This window comes from Armigeres subalbatus, chromosome 3 (assembly GCF_024139115.2).
Source record: "Armigeres subalbatus isolate Guangzhou_Male chromosome 3, GZ_Asu_2, whole genome shotgun sequence".
Taxonomy (NCBI): Eukaryota; Metazoa; Arthropoda; class Insecta; order Diptera; family Culicidae; genus Armigeres; species Armigeres subalbatus.
Window position 1 is genome coordinate 358,793,363 of NC_085141.1, and position 21,124 is coordinate 358,814,486.

Genomic DNA, 21,124 nt, shown 5'->3' on the forward strand with positions numbered 1-21,124 from the left:
GAAAAAGGTTGAGAACCGCTGATCTAAGGTAACAAATGATGTCGATATTTCATCCGCAACCCTTACACTTGATTTCGATGCGTCCAACGTTAAACGAATCAGCCGTATCAGTTTCGCCGGAAAACCATGTTCAAGCATAACTTGCCATAATTCATTCCGTTTCACTGAATCGTACGCCGCCTTGAAATCAATAAACAGATGATGTGTCTGCAAGTTGTAATCCCGGAATTTATCAAGAATTTGCCTCAGGGTAAACATTTGATCCGTCGATCAGCTCTCACGAAAACCTGCTTGGTATTCGCCGGCCAAGGACTCTTCAATCTGTTGAACAGAATACGGGACATAATTTTGTACGCCGAATTAAGGAGGTTATTCCTCAGTAATTGGCGCACTCCAGTCTGTGCCCTTTCTTAAAAAGAGGGCAAATGAAGCATACGTACTAATAAGTATGTATATAATAAGTATAATGCTAATGGCGCTGTTAGCATTAAATATGTTTTCCCGATACAGGCTTCAATATACAAAATTCAACCATTAATTGTGTGTCATGTTGTAGAGAATATTTTGTTTTGTCAAATGAATTAGTTTGACACTTTAAGTACCGGTACATTCGCTGCCAGGCCGCGGCAAACTAGATGATGGTCACGCGATTTGGACAATAATATTATCCAGTTTTCCGCGAGCGGTAATGGCCGCCAGCTTGCCTGCGGGTTAGGCTCTGATTTGACATTTCTGGAGGTCAACTGCACCCACCATTCGAGCATTTTGATCAATGTGGTATATAAGAAGGCTTGAATTCACTGAATCAGCACCTTCTTATATGCAACATTGGTCAAAATGCTCGGAGCAGTGGGTGCAGTTGACCTCCAGAAACGTCAAATCAGAGACTGACCCGCAGGCAAGCTGGCGGCCATTACCGCTCGCGGAAAACTGGATACATTTTAATCACCTATATACACAACACGTTTAAAAATGTGATGGGGAAAGTTGAGAAACATTAAAAAAAAACAATAATAATGTGATTTGAAAGGGACCCCAATGCAATCGAACAAAAAATGATCTAGAGTGCGGCGTCACAGAAACTCATAAATTGACATTTTGAATTCGTCAACAAGCCGAATCTATAGGGCACTGCACGGAAACATCTCTTTCTCTTTCGTTCCTCATTAATTTTGACGTTCACTGGCCTTGTTGTTTTCAAATTTCTTTGCAGTGAGAAAGAGACAAAGCAGTCTAAAATGTCTAAAGGACAAAATGTTGAAATTACACAATTGGTTAAAATTGAAAAGCCATAGTATTGGGAACAATAAAAAGCAAAAATATGGTGTAGGTACCGTCATCTGGGTGACAATTAACCAAAATAGGGGTCAGATTGAAACTTGTTTTCAACAAATTAGAATGGAAAAGGAAAATGTAATATAAGTTACCTTTTTGAGCGATTTAGAAAGCCGACCTACAGACTGTTCGTGAGAACGATGGCCCAATCAAGATTTTTTTATAAAAAAAATCTTGGGCCCAATCTTGACTTGAACCCACAACCTCTTATTTCTACACAAACTCTACCACCAATATGCAATATGCACATGCACAATCATGATTATATATCGTTCGGGACGCGCGCAGTCTTGGAACACTCATGCAGGCTCTTTCATGCAGTGTACCATGAGAGATGTTTTCGTTAATGTTGTACAAATACAGCATTCCGCGTGTCTGAGTGTTAATTAAAATGATTCGTACGATTGAATCACCGAATAATATGCAATTTAAGCTGTTATATACAGCCTAAGACCAGTCTTAGTGTACATGCTCCAGTGTTTATTTCTTATTTAAAACCAATAACGACGTTACGTTGAATTGAAACCAATAACATGCCAATCTAATACATGATGAGGAGTGGAAAATGAATTTGATACACATTGATACAAGAGACTGACAATCTTCTGTATCTCCATGATCGAAATCGGAATGTAATGTATAGGAATGTATAGAATATACCAAAACCAACGTGTTTCACTCAACCATGCACTTGAAGCGACACGTATTACAAGAGCACAATCTAACAAGTACTAATTATACAGCTTCGAGAACTAAGAAAAACCATACAATGCTTGCCCTGGCTGCTGTATCTTCTTCTATATAAAACAAAGTTGGCATTTGTAAGACCGCGCATCACTCAAGAGTACGACCGCGCATCACTCGATGTACAATTTTGCATGTTTTTTTTCAATTTTGATCATCTTCTTCTTCTTCTATATATAAAACAAAGTTGACATTTGTACGACCGCGCATGACTCAAGAATAGACAGCTCAATTTTTGCTAATTTGTATCCCTTTCTTTTTGAAAAAAAAAAATGACAATCGAAATAAAATCTCTCCGATGAAATGGTTTATCGTACATTTTGTATGATAATTTCACATCATGTCTTCTAACTTGACATTATCATCAGATAACGGAAAGATCGATTTTTGTTAATTTTGGTTTGGCTACTAAATTAATTTGAAAAGTGTCATGATAAAATAATGTCAAAAAAAGGAAAAATTATTTTGAAAAACCGGTTTGTTTTTTAGATAAATTTTGCACGTAAAAAAATATATCAACAAATTGATCAGCTTTGGGCGAGACAAAGTTCGCCGGGTCAGCTAGTTCACTATAAATTGGTTAAAGAACTGCCCATGAAATAAATAAGGAGAAATCTCTGGGCAATGTAATAAGCTAGCTTTTTCTTCAGAAACATGTTTTCAAACTTTCTGATACCAGAGGTGAGCCAGCCAAGGGCTGAAAATCTCTTTAATAAAGACGATAATAATAATGTTTTCAAACTTGTCGTATAGTTTGCCTTTTTCCTGTGTAAAGAATTATAGATTTTTAACTTAAATTAATAGATTTTTTTTTAGATTTTAATTATAGAATAACTTTCTGAATAGTCCCGAGAAAACTATTCAATTGGTGAGCTGTGCATTATTTGTTGTTTCTTGGTCAATCACGACTAGCAACTACGATAAGTACAGCCAATTAAGCTAAGCTAAGCCCCTATACTCAGTGCGAAAAATTCTGCAATTTGATTTTGCTCTATCCAAACGATTTTATAGTCGTGACTAAGTGCAAGTGTATTTTCAGTGCGCTCTCTCCTGTGGCTCTGGCTTGCATTTTTTGACAGTTACTCTTACTTAGTTAAGATTATAAAATCGTTTAGATGGAACAAAAGCAAAGAGCAGAATTTTTTGCACTGAGTGTACCAGTGCTGGTAAAATCTCAAATTCTCGTATTGGTAATTAAAAGTTTCAATTAAAATGGCAAATTGGTGGAGAGTTTCCGAGTCGATTGATATATAAATCTCAAAAATCCATCGAAAAATGAATGCGCTATTAACGTTAAAAATCTCACATGATTTCGTGACGGTCCTCCATTTTGGAATTTTCATTTTACACCTTGTATCCAAGCCTCCCCATTAGACGTAGTTTACGTCCAAACAAGTTTTTCGATTATTTTTTTCTGCTCAAAGGGACAACGAATATTTTCAAATAACTCCGAAATGCAATAACCGGGTCAATTTTCAATATTGGATAATATTCTTCGTAGAATGCAATTTGTTGCAAGTATCTACAAGAGTATCTACAAAATGTGTACATATACACACATACATACTCACGTTTTTGGGTTTGACCGTATAGTCTTTCAGTACAACTTTTATGTACGTGTTGCAGTAATTAACACATGTAACACATGTTTTGTGAGAGAAAGGTTGCAGAGATAACAATTATGCCACCATTAGTGCTGTGCTACCGTTTGCGATTGTGAATCACCAACGCCTCAGGATTGCCTCGGTGATCCACCGAACGTGTCCCGGCGAAAATGAACTAGATCCATTATTGTATGCAAATGACTTCACTTTCCTTTTTTGCGCTCCTGTGCGGGGGTTCACACGGCATCGCTTTATGGATAGAACCCATTCAGCGCATCCTAAGTATAAATACATCGATCGCATTGATCAACCCATCAGACAATCTTACAAGTTTATTCAAGCAATAGCAAGCTCTCTTTGCACAAGGAAAAAATTCTACAATGCAGTCCTTCACTGTAATTTGCTTCGTCGCTTTGTGCACCATGGCCATCACTACCATGGCCTATCCCCAGGAACCGGTGCTGGCGGACGAAGTCCAATCTTACGCTAATTCGCTGTGTATGTATAATCGTCTATCAATAGCCAATATATTTTTCCTATATAATCAAAATTAATCATTTTAACAGTCGATGAACTCCCAGAGGAATCTTATACGGCTGCCGTGGAGAACTACCGGCTCAAACGAGCCACCTGCGACCTATTGAGCGGGTTCGGAGTAAACGATAGTGCGTGCGCTGCTCATTGCATTGCTCGTGGTAATCGGGGAGGATACTGCAACTCCAAGAAGGTTTGCGTTTGCCGCAATTGAAAACAAAAATGTATCTTCAAGCAACTTCTCTTAATCCAAACGTTCCTATTAAATTCTAAATAAATAAATGATTGAATTTTATTCAAAGTAAAGTGGTTGCGTGTTGAACCGAATTTCCTTCACCTTGGCATTTCTTTAGAATTTTGATAAATTTAGTCCAACAGAAAAACTATAGTTCCTCATTCTTTGGTGATGTACACGGCATACAAAAAACAAGGCAGGCTCAGCTTGCATGTAAACATTCAGTTGTTTGAATGTAAACATGTGACGTAAGTACTATCTTCGCACAAGCCGAACCGAGACGATGCTCATACGGTCTCAGCATGCTTACTTTTGTACTCCAACATGTGGCGATAAAATATGCGTCACATTTGAAGTGTCATTTTCCTTACGAGCCTACCTTGTTGTCTGTATACCGTGGGTGATGTACTTATGCCAAATATCCCACAGTAGATTTAGAAACAAAATTCAAAAAAAGAATGTATTTTTGCGATTGCATTTGCGCTATGATTCCAAGAGCGAGGGCACTCAGAGTTGTCCTACACAGTTGGCAACAAAACTGTTCTTTTATTTTTCACAAATTTCAACAACGCGCTGCATTTGGTGTGCACAATTTTGACAGATAGAAGTGACATTTCGAAAACTCGAACATCCATCTTTTAGTTGCACTCACTGAATGAAATTTGAAATTTGTCAACTGTGTGTAAGGAAGCAAAGCATACTTTAATGTCTTAGTTGTAACGCTTTTGATGGGTATTTTCACCTCATGCAACAGTTAAAAAAACATAGCTAGCTGGCACCGTCCTAAAATTGTTGAAAATCCCAATCATATTGCTAATATTCGCATTTAAAAAAAGTGGTGATATTTAGATGCCGAAAACGTATACGGCTTTTAGTTGGTAGATATTAGCACGCACCACGCGTCAGGAACCAACATTCTGGTATGGATAGCGCGTGGAGGCGCGCAGTACATCATACTCTGAGCTAAATGAAAATAGCACCACCATGTTTTTTACTAATAGTTTCTAAAATTATGAACAGATGACGGTAATTTCAGTTCAGAGTGTAAACACATTTTATATTACAACTTATCAGTGTATTACATTGATATTGATGCGGACCATTTACATTTAATCTGGAAAATGCATTGAAAAGGTGCGAAATATAAATAGGGGAACTGCTCATGGATTTCATCTCATGGCTCCGATGTTTATCCCATCAAAAACAAAGCAATGAAAATGTATCGCCATCGAGGGTGACAATGGGTCTGGGGAGTGAGAATGGGTCATCGCTCTCACCGGCGCGGCAGCCCGGGGGTCGGATAGCAAAATCGTTCAAAAAGATCTCTTATATTTTATTCTTCTTGCCCTCAGATACATTCTATCTGTTCTACAAGCATTATAAATAGTTGAAACAGTGACCCATCCTCACCCCCATTTGACCCATTGTCACCCCCGACGACGGTATTTGATTTATTTCTTATTTTTGTGATTTTTGCAGGAGTGAGCACACATGTTGACAAAAAGAATCGACGAAATTGATGCCGCATTTTTTTGTTTCGCGGAACAGTTCCCCTAGCACCAATTCCGTTTTTCATCAATTTTTAGTAATATTTTAGCAAAAAAAAAAACATCTTAAGATACCTACATCATAATGTACTTTGTGATAATAGTACGAGTAGTAGAAATTACTTCAAAAATTCGTTATTTTTGGACAGAATCATCAATTTAGATAATTAGGCTCTAAATGCTCCCAGCTTTCACGAAAACGATGATTTAACATATTTATATTGTAATTTTCTCTACTTTTTTAGAAGTAACGAGCAAGTATAAAGCAATGGTTTTTTTTAAGGAATTAGGGCTCGGAAAAAAGGCTTATCTCTATCTTTTCGATGTGATCCACCGACATAATTCTCGTTGAAATTCACACCAATGAAAGAATTACTCGAAATTAAAAAAAAAACTCGTGATATTTATAACTTCAACGGCTAATTTTGACAACCAGTTCATGGTACAAATCGCACGAATAGTATTGTCAACCACTAGACCATCAAGATTGAACTTTTCGAACGCAAGTAATGTTCTGCCTATGATCGCGTAGGGGCAGCAGGGACTATGTTCAAGGGCTTGACGATCCCTCCCCAGGCCATCTGCGAGTTGTGGCGCCTGCCTAGGATGTGGTGGGGTTTGACAGTGGGCCCTGTTAAACCTCTATAAAAAGCTGCATGTATCCGCAAGTAGGCTCCGCCAAAGCGACCGTGTGCCGCTCAAAGCGCACAAGCCCAAGTCCTGGTGTTAGGTGGGACGCTAAACAGCCCTGACACGACGGCCCTCCGACGAGACAGGAGGTTTGCGCAGGCCCAATAAGCCGCCTTTAAAAACAACTATTACGAACGACATAGAAGATAATACGACTCGATACAATCGGCAACGACCTAGGCGACTAATAAAGGATCACGATTGGAAGCTTGGAACATGGAACTGCTAGTCGCTAGGCTTCGCAGGTTGCGACAGGATAATCTACGATGAATTACATCCCCGCAACTTCGATGTCGTGGCGCTGCAGGAAATCTGCTGGACAGGACAGAAAGTGTGGAAAAGCGGGCATCGAGCGGCTACCTTCTACCAAAGCTGTGGCACCACCAACGAGCTGGGAACCGGCTTCATAGTGCTGGGAAAGATGCGCCAACGCGTGATTGGGTGGCAGCCAATCAACGCAAGGATGTGCAAGCTGAGGATAAAAGGCCGTTTCTTCAACTATAGCATCATCAACGTGCACTGCCCACACGAAGGGAGATCCGACGACGAGAAAGAAGCGTTCTATGCGCAGCTGGAGCAGACATACGATGGATGCCCACTGCGGGACGTCAAAATCGTCATCGGTGACATGAACGCTCAGGTAGGAAGGGAGGAAATGTATAGACCGGTCATCGGACCGGATAGTCTGCATACCGTATCGAACGACAACGGCCAACGATGCATAAACTTTGCAGCCTCCCGCGGAATGGTAGTCCGAAGCACTTTCTTCCCCCGCAAGAATGTCCACAAGGCCACATGGAAATCACCTAATCAAGTAACGGAAAACCAAATCGACCACGTTCTAATCGACGGTAAATTCTTCTCCGACATCACGAACGTACGCACTTACCGCAGTGCGAATATTGAATCCGACCACTACCTCGTCGCAGTATGTCTGCGCTCAAAACTCTCGACGGTGATCAACACGCGTCGGAGTCGTCCGCCGCGGCTTAACATTGGGCGGCTACAAGACGGTAGACTAGCCCAAGACTACGCGCAGCAGCTGGAAGTGGCACTCCCAACGGAAGAGCAGCTAGGCGCAGCATCTCTTGAAGATGGCTGGAGAGATATTCGATCCGCCATTGGAAGCACCGCAACCGCTGCACTAGGCACGGTGGCTCCGGATCAGAGAAACGACTGGTATGACGGCGAATGTGAGCAATTAGTTGAGGAGAAGAATGCAGCATGGGCGAGATTGCTGCAACACCGCACGAGGGCGAACAAGGCACGATACAAACGGGCGCGGAACAGACAAAACTCGATTTTCCGGAGGAAAAAGCGCCAGCAGGAAGATCGAAACCGTGAAGAGACGGAGGAACTGTACCGCGCTAATAACGCACGAAAGTTCTATGAGAAGTTGAACCGTTCACGTAAGGGCCACGTGCCACAGCCCGATATGTGTAAGGACATAAACGGGAACCTTCTTACGAACGAGCGTGAGGTGATCCAAAGGTGGCGGCAGCACTACGAAGAGCACTTGAATGGCGATATGGCAGACAACGGTGGCGGTATGGTAATTAACCTAGGAGCACGCGCGCAGGACATGCGACTTCCGGCTCCGAATCTCCAGGAAATCCAGGAGGAGATCGGCCGGCTGAAAAACAACAAAGCCCCTGGAGTTGACAAACTACCAGGAGAGCTGTTTAAACACGGTGGTGAAGCACTGGCTAGAGCGCTGCACTGGGTGATTACCAAGGTTTGGGAGGATGAGGTTCTGCCGCAGGAGTGGATGGAAGGTGTCGTGTGTCCCATCTACAAAAGGGCGATAAGCTGGATTGTAGCAACTACCGCGCAATCACATTGCTGAACGCCGCCTACAAGGTACTCTCCCAAATTTTATGCCGTCGACTAACACCAATTGCAAGAGAGTTCGTGGGGCAGTACCAGGCGGGATTTATGGGTGAACGCTCTACCACAGACCAGGTGCTCGCCATACGTCAGGTATTGCAGAAATGCCGCGAATACAACGTGCCCACACATCATCTATTTATCGACTTCAAAGCCGCATATGATACAATCGATCGGGACCAGCCTTGGCAGCTAATGCACGAAAACGGATTTCCGGATAAACTGATACGGTTGATCAAGGCGACGATGGATCGGGTGATGTGTGTAGTTCGAGTTTCAGGGGCATTCTCGAGTCCCTTCGAAACCCGTAGAGGGTTACGGCAAGGTGATGGTCTTTCGTGTCTGCTATTCAACATCGCTTTGGAGGGAGTAATACGAAGGGCAGGGATTGACACGAGTGGTACGATTTTCACGAAGTCCGTCCAGTTATTTGGTTTCGCCGACGACATTGATATCATGGCACGTAACTTTGAGAGGATGGAGGAAGCCTACATCAGACTGAAAAGCGAAGCTAAACGGGTTGGACTAGTCATCAACACGTCGAAGACGATGTACATGATAGGAAGAGGCTCAAGAGAGATCAATGTGAGCCACCCACCACGAGTTTCTATCGGTGGTGACGAAATCGAGGTGGTTGAAGAATTCGTGTACTTGGGCTAACTGGTGACCGCCTATAACGATACCAGCAGAGAAATTCGGAGACGCATAGTGGCTGGAAATCGTACGTACTTTGGACTCCGCAAGACGCTCCGATCGAATAGAGTTCGCCGCCGTACCAAACTGACTACCGGTAGTTCTCTACGGACACGAGACCTGGACGATGCTCGTGGAGGACCAACGCGCACTGGGAGTTTTCGAAAGGAAAATGTTGCGTACCATCTATGGTGGGGTGCAGATGGCGGACGGTACGTGGAGGAGGCGAATGAACCACGAGTAGCATCAGCTGTTGGGAGAACCATCCATCGTTCACACCGCGAAAATCGGAAGACTGCGGTGGGCCGGGCACGTAGCCAGAATGTCGGACAGTAATCCGGTGAAAATGGTTCTCGACAACGATCCGACGGGAATAAGAAGGCGAGGTGCACAGCGGACAAGGTGGATCGATCAGGTGGAGGACGACTTGCGGACCCTCCGCAGACTGCGTGGTTGGCGAAGTGCAGCCATGGACCGAGCTGAATGGAGAAGTCTTTTATGTGCAGCACAGGCCACTCCGGCCTTAGTCTGATGATAAATAAATAAATGATCGCGTATCATATAAAGAAACATCATATGGAGAAAATGAGGAACAAACATCCAGCCTACTTGTCCCATCTTGAAAATGACCGCATATGAGTCCCATTATCAAAGAAAAAGGGACTCATATGCGGTCATTTTACATATGGGACAAACTGGCTTGATATTTTTTCGACTTTTCCTAAACAAACATTCCTATCTAACTGTTGCATTCGATAATACTATAAGGTACCCCGGGGCAAGTGGGACCTAAAAAAACGCTAGTTCAACAAAATTGTTTACGCATACTAAGAAAACAGGGTATTTCAGGACATTAACCACGGATACATCATTATATGCTTCCGTTGTTGAAGTGTGGACGTGTTGTAAGCCATTTACTCAGTTACAAAAAATATTGGTGGTGACAGAAATAAATTTACCTGTGGGACCCACTTACCCCTTCAAACGGGGCAAGTGGAACCTATTCTGCTTTATACTGTCGAACGAAACTAATATGAAGAATGTAGATAAAATGTTCATGTAGTTTCTGAGTCGTAGTATTTCAGATCATGGATGGAGGTTTATTGCTTGTCAGACTTTTGTTTTTTGCAAAAAGAAAGGGTTTACAATGTTAGCAGATGTAAAAAAAAGTCGGTTCACTGTTTAATTGGCTATTGACTGGCTTTCCATTAGCTGTTAGCTTACTTTCTTACCAAATGTGTTAGATGGAAAAAATACGCAAATCTTTGTTCACCTTTCGAATGAATGTTTATCTGATTAGAACACAAATTATTACATAAATTAGAACCTCGAAAGAAACGTTTTTATTCAGGTGATGCGCAGTGTTGTAAATTTGTAATAGAACAAAATGGCCAATTTATGTCCTAAGCACTTTATTTATCTGAAAATCTGATGCGAAGTTTAAAAATAACAAAACACAAGACAAAACCTGTTGATCTATTGTAAAATAAATAGATTATTTGCACTGTAAACGGAAAATTTCACATAGTTATAAGCATTGCTCTTTTCCATGAGGGAGATAGTTTTCAGAAAGTAAAATACACATTTGGTACTGTACACTACTTCTTGACAACGAAAATAAATATATCCACTGCATTTGATTCAGATCCACATGATATATGAGTGTCGCAGTTATTTTTAACTAGACAACAATCTAAAAACAGGTAAAATGGCTCTATCGAGAATGTTGTTCAAATATGTCCCACTTGCCCCATCTATGTTAAAACTCAAGGGCAAGTGAAAATTGCAGATTCTGGCTTTGATCAAAACTTTTAAATCGTTTTCGATATCACACAATTATTCAATTGCTCAAAATGTTCACTCTCCACATCAATGATGAATTTAGAAACGACTATTTTGTTGGAAATCCATTGAATTAGTTGTTTATGTAGTTTAAACTCATGATAAAACAATACCATTAGTATGGTGCCGCTAATGGTCTTTATTCCAAATATTTTTGTGTCAGGTGAATTCGTTGATAGTTCTGCTTCATCTTTCTAGAACATAGTTACCATTAAAAACGTTCACGGATTAATCGGCAGCCATAGTACCCACTTACCCCGTATTTTCACTTGCCCCGGGGTACCTTAATTAAAATGACCGTTACAGGTGCTAACTCGAAAACGACGAAAATTCATATATCGACTGATATGCGATAATATGCAGTGTACATCTCATCAAAATTGAGGCTACTATGTTTTTGTCGCCTTATAAAATAGAGGGTACATAGGACAAACATAAAATATCTCCATCCTGGGTGGCTGCTCGCTTTAGCCTTGACCGGGGCCCAGGTCAGTTTCCTGTCGACTTCCTTTATTTCCTTGTTGAGACTACGCCGTCACAAGCCCCTGGGTTTACCTCTACTGCGATGTCCTGCTGGATTCCAGTCCAGCGCAAGCTTGCAGATTTCGTCTTCGCTCCTCCATTTACGCTCTCAAATTATTGTCGATATCGTCGATAGAGCTCATATTTATTTCGTTGGAAATTTTGCAATTAGGGTATCTGTTCCCATATTAATAACAGGCCGTATATTAATCCCAACCGTCGATAAACTAAACAAAAAATCAATTTATTTACCATTTATCACATCGTATGTACACAATAATGGATGGAACACATTCTTGAATGTTTGGAATATTATTCAAGATTCAAGTAATGTTTTAATTCACAAGAATCAAATTATTAAAAGATAAAATTATAAAGCATTTTTATTTTCATTTTCCTACCTCTGAACTGATGGTTTGATGCACTGCTCGATTGCTACTAGCTGATTCATCTGTTTTCACGCCGTTGTTTTCCACTCAATTTCAAGCTAAAACAATTCTTTTCCATCAATCCTTTCAAAATTCACTTCACAGCACATAAAACACATCACATTTTCACTGTGAATATATTTATATTTTAAAAACTAACGCGATTTCCTATAGTTTGATATAGAGGCCTGAATAAGAGAAACGCGGATATAAAATATGACTCTGCCAGCACTGCATCCAATCTTCTTCATCAAAGAACAACACATGAAAAGAAAGAAATGGTTTATGTAGATGAAATCTCACAATCCGCTATTTTATATGTCCACAACACATAACAATAGAATCCAATAAACAATGTAATTTCATTTCATAATCTATAAATGACTTGCATATATTATATTAAAATACATTCAATTTTGTTTATTTAAAAATGGCATAAAATCGAATTTGGCCGTTTTCAGTATTTGAGCCAACATTTTGGCTGCTTGACAGGTCTCCTGCTCGATTGGCTGCTGTTTTTTGACGGTTCGATTGGCGGCTCATACCTATTCGCGTTTCTCTTATTCAGGCCTCTAGTTTGATATAGGTTTATTTCGAACAACGTCTAAATTATCCTTGTCCGTATTCCAAACTGTTTACATGGCTTGCAGTACTCTCAAGGGTTGCCGACCTAGATTTTTTTTCAAAACGCTTGAATGAACTTTCACTGTGAAATTCAACTCTTATGTTTTCAAAATAAATTATATCGAAAAGATAAATTATGACAAACACAAAATTGAACTGATAAAAACAGCAATTTTGTAATTATATTTCAACTCAAATACAAAACATTGTAGAATTCGATATCACTGCAATCATATCGTTACGTATACACATAAGTAATAGTGTGCGTATTTTATGTTGTAAACAGTATTATTGATATAGGTACAGGCATAGGATTAACTGTTTTTGAATGTTATTGTAATAGGTGCATTACGGTGATGATGTTTTTTAGCTAAATACTTCTATAATGTGATGAAAATATTATTTTTGAAGTTATCAAATTGTTTTCAATTAAAAATTACATGAGCCGAGCATAATTATTCTCATGTTTCTTGATTGTTGGGTGAGAAATCAATGCATTCCATATGCGCATTGCCTTATTGTTATTGATATAGGAACAGATACCCTATTTATTGCTAATTTGGATTTTTAATGTGAATTTTGTGTTTCTTTTTATGGCAAACTTGAGTTCCTGTATGGAATATACTTATTATTTAGTAAAATTTTATATTAATTTATTGCTTCTACCCTGGTTTCTTTATTAGCAAATTCCTACTTTTTAAGGAAATTTTTTGATTTTTCAAGATGAGCTTTTATCTTAGAAATGAAAATATGTCAACAGAAAGTTTTTTGTATACGATCTTTATTTTAAAAAATCATGTAAACAGGCTAAACAACTTTTTTTTTGAAAAATTGGCTACAAAAATTGTTTAGTGTTTATTGAATATAATTATAATATTATTTTTTTTCTACCAGAGTTTGACTTCTTGAGCGATGTATAATAGCTCAAACAATTAGGAGCAGCAAATACAGGATCTCCCACTGCATTCTCCATCTTTGTATCCAAACTGTTTGCAGGTGTTGTCACATACTTTATCATGAACGCAATTGCCAAAGTTCTTACAACGGTTGCGCAATTGAGGAATATCCGATTTCACCAGACCGAGTGGACCACCTTGCACTAGAAGAACATATTAATTTATTGCTGTTAACAGAACAAATCACGTTAAATAAAATATACCTTCGTATTGATCCAAGTTTTCGAAAGATGACTCTTCAGCCTGAGCTGCAGCAGACATGAATGCTGCCGCGAAGCACACAAGAGCTAGACAAATGACGGTACTGGACTGCATGTTGATTAGATTGAAGTTTCGTTTCTGAAAAACTGTAGTTCCTTTAGATTTGTAATGTATCGTACAACTGATGTAAGTAGGAGAAGCGAAATCTTCTTTTATATTATATTGATGGTTAATTAAACGAAGAAGCTGAAAATCCCCGTGGTGCATTATTTTCCGTGAACTTTTAGTATGTAGTTCTTATCGGGCAAACGAACGCATGTTTCAATGATCTGATTACGGTGCAATATCTTACTCTGTTTGGATAAGAATCAAAGAAGGTGATTTTTGTGTTATGGTTTATTTGTACTGTGCAAGTCTTGCCAATTTTATACAATCAGTAGTGGGTGCATGCTACATGCTCTATATAGAACATCCGTTCCAACGATTGCTATCAATAAGTGCGATGACAGCTATTTATTAATGATCAAATTCGGTGATAATATAGATATAGACAACAAAGCCCTTTTCCAAAATCTTTTCACTTCAAAATCGAACTTTTTATAGGAGCTCTACGAATTTGGCAGACGTCTGTGTGTGCACACGATGCATGCAAAAAACTGTTGTCAACTTTGCATATAGTCCATTGTGGTACATAGAGTATGTGTACGGAAGATGTTCGCGGTTATCCAAGAAATCCCTGGTCTTTACCTTCAGATCTACACGTGTAACTAACAATCTACAGACCTGTTTTGGATATGACATTGTGGTGCATTGAATATTATATGCGTATTGCTTATGGTAGATGTTCGCGGTTATTCATGCGTAACCAATTATCGAGATAATCCAAGGAATTTCTGAAGTGAAAGCCTTCAGATCTACACGTGTAACCAATGATCAACAGGTCACGCGATATTTACACTTTATTCTCTCCCGCTTTCATAGAAAACATAAACATTGAAAGGAATTCTGCTAAATTTTCACAGATTTTTATTTCATGAAAGCGCATCAAACTAGTGTAAACAAGCTGTTTCTTCTTCAATAATGTTACTTCTAACTCGAAAATCAAAAACAATACAATCATTGTATCGATTAGTCATCGTTATTTGCACAGGTCTATTAAAACTATTTAGATTTCAAAACAAAGCACATTCCCATCATGACTGCTTGTAATGTGACAGGTGACCGGGAGACGGCTACATTTTTATTTGGTCTCTTGAAAATGAAAATGCAACTGTTTTCGCTTTCACATGGCAGTCTCGAAAACTAGCAGTACTGCGCTGGAGTGAGGCAAGGATGTATTCTATCTCCGCTACTCCGCATCGTAATCGACGATATCATAGTAGGCGCGATTGACCGTGTACCAAACCTGGTAGCCTATTACTTTGGAGCATCTAAATCAAGGAGCTAGATTTTACTAAGTTGGCGCAGATCATCGCTGCGTGCTACTCTTTGTCTCTTTTACTCTCCCGCTAATCTTATGCAACGTAAATAGTGACGTCACTATTTGCGTTGCATAAGATCAGCGAAGAGTGAAAGAGACAACTAGTGGCACGCAGCGCTGATCTACGCCACCTTAGTAAAGTCTAGCTCATTGCATCTAAACGACTTCGATTTGGCTGATGATATTGCTCTACTAGCACAACGGCATTCTGATATGCAGAGTAAGCTGAACGACCTGGCCGAGCGCTCCTCAATGGTGGGTCTCACCAATAACGTCAACAAGACCAAATCGTTGGATGTTAACACAAACAACCCCTCCAACTTTACGGTAGCCGGGAAAGCAGTGGAGAAGGTCGAAAACTTTCAATATCTTGGCCAGCTAGCGTCTAACGGCGGAACCAAGTTCGACTTAGGAGCACAGATCAAGAAGGCCAGGGCTGCTTTTGCGAGTTTACGAAATGTATGGAGTGGAGATCCAATCAGATTAGTCACCGCACTAAATTACGAATATTCAACCTAAACGTAAAATCTGTGTTGCTATAGTGAGACTTGGTGTGTATCAGCAGAGATTACGCAGAAACTACAAGTATTTATCAACCGATGTCTACGTTTTATAATTCGGGTCTGGTGGCCTCACAATTGGATCTCAAATGCTGAGCTCCATCGACGATGCCATCTGAAACCGATATCGACAGTAATTCGAGAGCGTAAATGGAGGTGGGTCGGCCACACATTACGAAAGAGCGAAGACGAAGCTTGCGCTGGACTGGAATCCAGCAGGACATCGCAGTAGAGGCAGACCCAGGGGCTTGTGACGGCGTAGCCTCAACAAGGAAATAAAGGAAGTCGACAGGGCAACGGGACAACTCTGCCCGACTTTGGTATGATTTTCTCTTTTATTTCACTGTTTTCTTAAATTTTCTTCGCTCCTAATTTGCCGTAAGCTGGCTTCTCCTCGCTGGTTTATCTTTGGGATGGCCTATATAGGACTATAGATATAGTATGTAATCAGAAGCCTTTAGAACCGATTTCACTGAAAAAGAGACATTCATCATTTCAGGATTTCATTTTTACCATCTTTTCCGAAGGAATAGATACATACAATTGTTCTATTATATGAACTACAATGGACACAATTCAACAATTCAAAACAAGCCTGTAGATCATTGGCTACGCGTGGCGCGTGGATAACCACGAACATCTTCCACACGTATATTCTATTCAATGCACCACAATGGGTACATTACATATTCAAAACAGGCCTGTTGATCATTGGTTACGCGTGTAGATCTGCAGGCAGTTCACTTCAGAAATTCCTTGGATTATCTCGATCATTGGTTACGCATGAATAACCTCGAACATCTACCATACGCAATACGCATATTCTATTCAATGCACCAAAATGAATACATGTCATATCCAAAGCAGGTCTTTAGATTGTTAGTTACACGTGTAGATCTGAAGGTAAAGACCAGGGATTTCTTGGATAACCGCGAACATCTTCCGTACACATACTCTATGAGCACAATGGACTATATGCAAAGTTAACAACAGTTTTTTGCATGCATCGTGTGCACACACAAGGACACACAGACGTCTGCCAAATTCGTAGAGCTCCTATAAAAAAATCGATTTTGAAGTGAAAAGATAGCCTTTATTTTGGAAAAGGGCTTTGTTGTCTATATCTATATTATCACCGAATTTGATCATTAATAAATAGCTGTCATCGCACTTATTGATAGCAATCGTTGGAACGGATGTTCTATATAGAGCAAGACTTGCACAGTACAAATAAACCATAACACAAAAATCACCTTCTTTGATTCTTATCCAAACAGAGTAAGATATTGCAGCGTAATCAGATCATTGAAACATGCGTTCGTTTGCCCGATAAGAACTACATACTAAAAGTTCACGGAAAATAATGCACCACGGGGATTTTCAGCTTCTTCGTTTAATTAACCATCAATATAATATAAAAGAAGCTTTCGCTTCTCCTACTTACATCAGTTGTACGATACATTACAAATCTAAAGGAACTACAGTTTTTCAGAAACGAAACTTCAATCTAATCAACATGCAATCCAGTACCGTCATTTGTCTAGCTCTTGTGTGCTTCGCGGCAGCATTCATGTCTGCTGCAGCTCAGGCTGAAGAGTCATCTTTCGAAAACTTGGATCAATACGAAGGTATATTTTATTTAACGTGATTTGTTCTGTTAACAGCAATAAATTAATATGTACTTCTAGTGCAAGGTGGTCCACTCGGTCTGGTGAAATCGGATATTCCTCAATTGCGCAATCGTTGTAAGAACTTTGGCAATTGTGCTCATGATAAAATATGTGACAACACCTGCAAAAAGTTTGGATACAAGGATGGAGAATGTAGTGGAAGATCCTGTATTTGCTGCTCCTACACTACAAAAATTCCACACATTTTTATTGGCAAAAATCCATTAATTTAATTCATGATTCTAATTAGTGCACACATAACCACTCTCCACGCGAAGTACAAATATAATCTATAATCAAATGAAATGTATGTGTGGTCTCTAATATGCAGTTATTGAATTCATGTGTGGGTACAAATAGCATATATTTGGGTCGCCAAATTGCAAAAATTTATGTGTGCGACAAATATATTCAATATAAAGAATTTTTTCGGTGTAATGTTTGAGCTATTATACATCGCTCAAGAAGTCGAACTATGGTAGCCGAAATATATTATTGTAATTATATCCAATGAACACTATAAAAAAAATGTATAGTCATTTTTTCAATAAGAAATGTTGTTCAGCATGTCTACATGATTTTCTACAATAACGATCGTATACAAATAACTTTCTGTCTGCATATTTTCATTTCTAAAATAAAAAATCACCCTAAAATAATGAAAATTTTCCCTAGAAAATATGAATTTGACAATAAAAAATCAGAGTTAGAAGCAATAAATAAATATAAAATTTTCCTAAATAATAAGTATGTTCCATAAAGAAACTCAAGTTTACCATAAAAAAAATACAAAATTCACTCTAAACAATCCAAATTAGCAATACTTAATTGCTAAATTTCTAACGATGTAAATTTTTTTTTTCATTGAAAAAATATCACGGTGTGTCTATTTGGAAACATTATTTTTCAAAAATCAGTATCTCTGAAACACCCACCACCTGAAAGTAGATGCTCTCCTCTTTATATAGTGAGTAAACTACATTGTTCTATCGGGGGATCTACAACAATTTTTATTTTTATCGCTATTTTTAGTGTAAATTCCATAGAGATCTCAAATGATAGCCGATTTAACCCCTCCAAAAATGTATGGAAAAATGTCCCCCGATAGAACATTTTGGAAATGCACCTACGTGAAAGAGGAAAACCTAAACTTTCGTGTCGTGAGTGTTTTAGAGATACTGATTTTCTGAAAATAATCCTCTTCGGACAAACACAGCGTGACATAAATTCTGCATAAAAAATCAATTAAAAAATATATAAAATCCATAGAACTGAGCATTTTTTCTAATACATGTCCCTTTCTTCAAAATGTTTTATCATTGGAAAACATATTAAATTTTGTGGCTATTTTCTGAAAGGCAGGCCAAGTTCCAGTTGGAATGTAGAGCCATAGAAGATGAAGAGATGAGATTTATCTATTTATGGATTTTTTTTCCTGTGGAAAGTTTTTATTTCTTCGAGGAAAATTCTTCCTCAATATTCACAATGTTTACGTTTAAAATTGTAAATATATTTTTTTTTTCAAACTTTATTTTTGTGAATTTTGATACAGGGATAAGTTCTTCACTTACAAAAAAAAAAACATGCTAATTCCTTTTTGGTTTTTAGAAAGTTTTAACTGTGAGTGAAGAAAAATGAGAAGTGAAAAAAAAACAAATTAAAAGTAACAAATGAGATATAAGAAGTTGGGTGAAAGATGTGATAAGTGAGAAATGGGGCGTTCCGTTTTTCACTTTCCATTTCTTACTTCTAGTTTCACAATTATCACACATTTCATATTCACTACAGATGTAGACGTCCTCTAAATGGATTGCTGATTATTGGTTTAGTAATCAATGTATTAGGGGCCCTCCTTAGCCGTGCGGTAAGATGCGCGGCTACAAAACAAGTCCATGCTGAGGATGGCTGGGTTCGATTCCCGGTGCCGGTCTAGGCAAATTTCGAATTGGAAATTGTCTCGACTTCCCTGGGCATAAAAGTATCATCGTGTTAGCCTCATGATATACGAATGCAAAAATGGTAACCTGGGGTGGCATTGCGCATCTCGATTCGAACGAAATTCTATCGAGTCGAAATTGTTTGGCATTACGGCTTTCGATTCGATCTCGAAAACGACTCATCGTGCGAGTATGCTCGAGAAGGTACACGGACAGATAAATCAACCCAAACTTTGAGTTCAATATACGCGAGGTTGCTCAGCCCAATAACCCAAATTTGAGTAAATTCAATATTCTCTATTTTGGGTTGATTAAGGTCCGCTTTGGATAAATTAAACTCAGCTTTGGGTAAATTGTTTACATGGGATTAAAGGCAAACTACCTAGTGCCAGAAAAGTCATTTTACTCAAATTTAGGTTATTGGCCCAAACCACGGTTTTGAGTGCAAACAACCCACTTTTGGGTGGTTTTGATTGTCAGTGCACAAGAATAACCAGATGTTTTGAAATTATGGATACTCGATAGCACACTGGAAAACGACTCAAGTCGAATGAAAAACACTCGTCACCTTTATAGCTTTCGAATGTTGTTCGAGAGAGATTCCTTGCTGAAAGTTTTTAATTATATTTGTTATTATTTCTCTACGGGAAGAGAATAAATGTTTCATTATTGTATCTTGGAGGAAAGAATGTCATTAGTATACCTACTTTTATGGTTTCCAGACAATAGGCAATCTATAATTATCCCGAAATCCGCGTAAAAATGACTTCAACTAAAATATTTTTTTTTGTGCAGTTTTCACGTATTTCTTGACGATTTCGTTAAACCGCTTGAAAAATCGATGGAGAAAATTTGCGTAACAACATGTATATTCCAAAATCTACGTAAAAATAGTTGAGTTAAATAAAAAAACCCAGATTAATCCACCTAGCGGTGATGGTGCCTTTCTCGTTTTTTTTTTCGAGTTAGTAATTTCTACGCGCTTTTGGTATGAAAAAAAGTATTTTGTCTATAACTTCTGAGCCCATAGTCCGATCCGGCCAATTTTCAATAGGAAACAAAAGGACAGGATTCTGCGTTGCAAGCAAATCCGTTAAGGGTAAGTGCCTGAAAAATGGGCTAGACTTTTTGAGAACTTTTGCGCACATACACACACACACACACACACACACACACACACACACACACACACACACACACACACACACACACACACACACACACACACACACACACACACACACACACACACACACACACACACACACACACACACACACACACACACACACACACACACACACACACACACACACACACACACACACACACACACACACACACACACACACACACACACACACACACACACACACACACACACACACACACACACACACACACACACACACACACACACACACACACACACACACACACACCTCGATTCGTCGAGCTGAGTCGATCGGTATATAACACTATGGGTCTCCGAGCCTCCTATAAAAAGTTTGTTTTTGGAGCGAACATATAGCCTTTACGTATACTTTGTATACGAGAAAGGCAAAATGCGCAAGATATGACCCAAGTGCATTTCACTAAAACACATGGAAACATCCAAGTAATTTATTATCGAAT

At 39.1% G+C, this 21,124-nt stretch overlaps 2 protein-coding genes and 1 long non-coding RNA gene across 6 annotated transcripts in view; 2 read left to right on the forward strand and 1 right to left on the reverse strand.

The window, feature by feature from the left end:
• The window catches only part of LOC134226211 (uncharacterized), a 182,884-nt gene that overhangs the window by 48,777 nt on the left and 112,983 nt on the right, over positions 1 to 21,124 (forward strand). The gene's annotated exons all lie outside the window — the stretch shown is intronic.
• LOC134223363 (defensin-A) lies at positions 4,023 to 4,523 on the forward strand. Its single transcript, XM_062702505.1, has 2 exons — positions 4,023 to 4,181; positions 4,250 to 4,523. Exons 1-2 carry the CDS (start codon positions 4,064 to 4,066, stop codon positions 4,429 to 4,431), a joined length of 300 nt encoding a protein of 99 aa, XP_062558489.1. The 5' UTR covers positions 4,023 to 4,063; the 3' UTR covers positions 4,432 to 4,523.
• Positions 13,685 to 14,086, reverse strand: LOC134223364 (uncharacterized). Its single transcript, XR_009982543.1, has 2 exons — positions 13,845 to 14,086; positions 13,685 to 13,784 (listed from the first exon to the last, which is right to left on the reverse strand). It is a non-coding gene; the product is annotated as an uncharacterized LOC134223364 (long non-coding RNA).

Bases quoted from the DNA above. Each gene is read 5' to 3' on its own strand.
- LOC134223363 (XM_062702505.1), top strand. From the start codon at position 4,064: ATGCAGTCCTTCACTGTAATTTGCTTCGTCGCTTTGTGCACCATGGCC. The intron at 4,182-4,249 runs GTATGTATAATC...TCATTTTAACAG, and splicing joins ATCTTACGCTAATTCGCTGT to TCGATGAACTCCCAGAGGAA.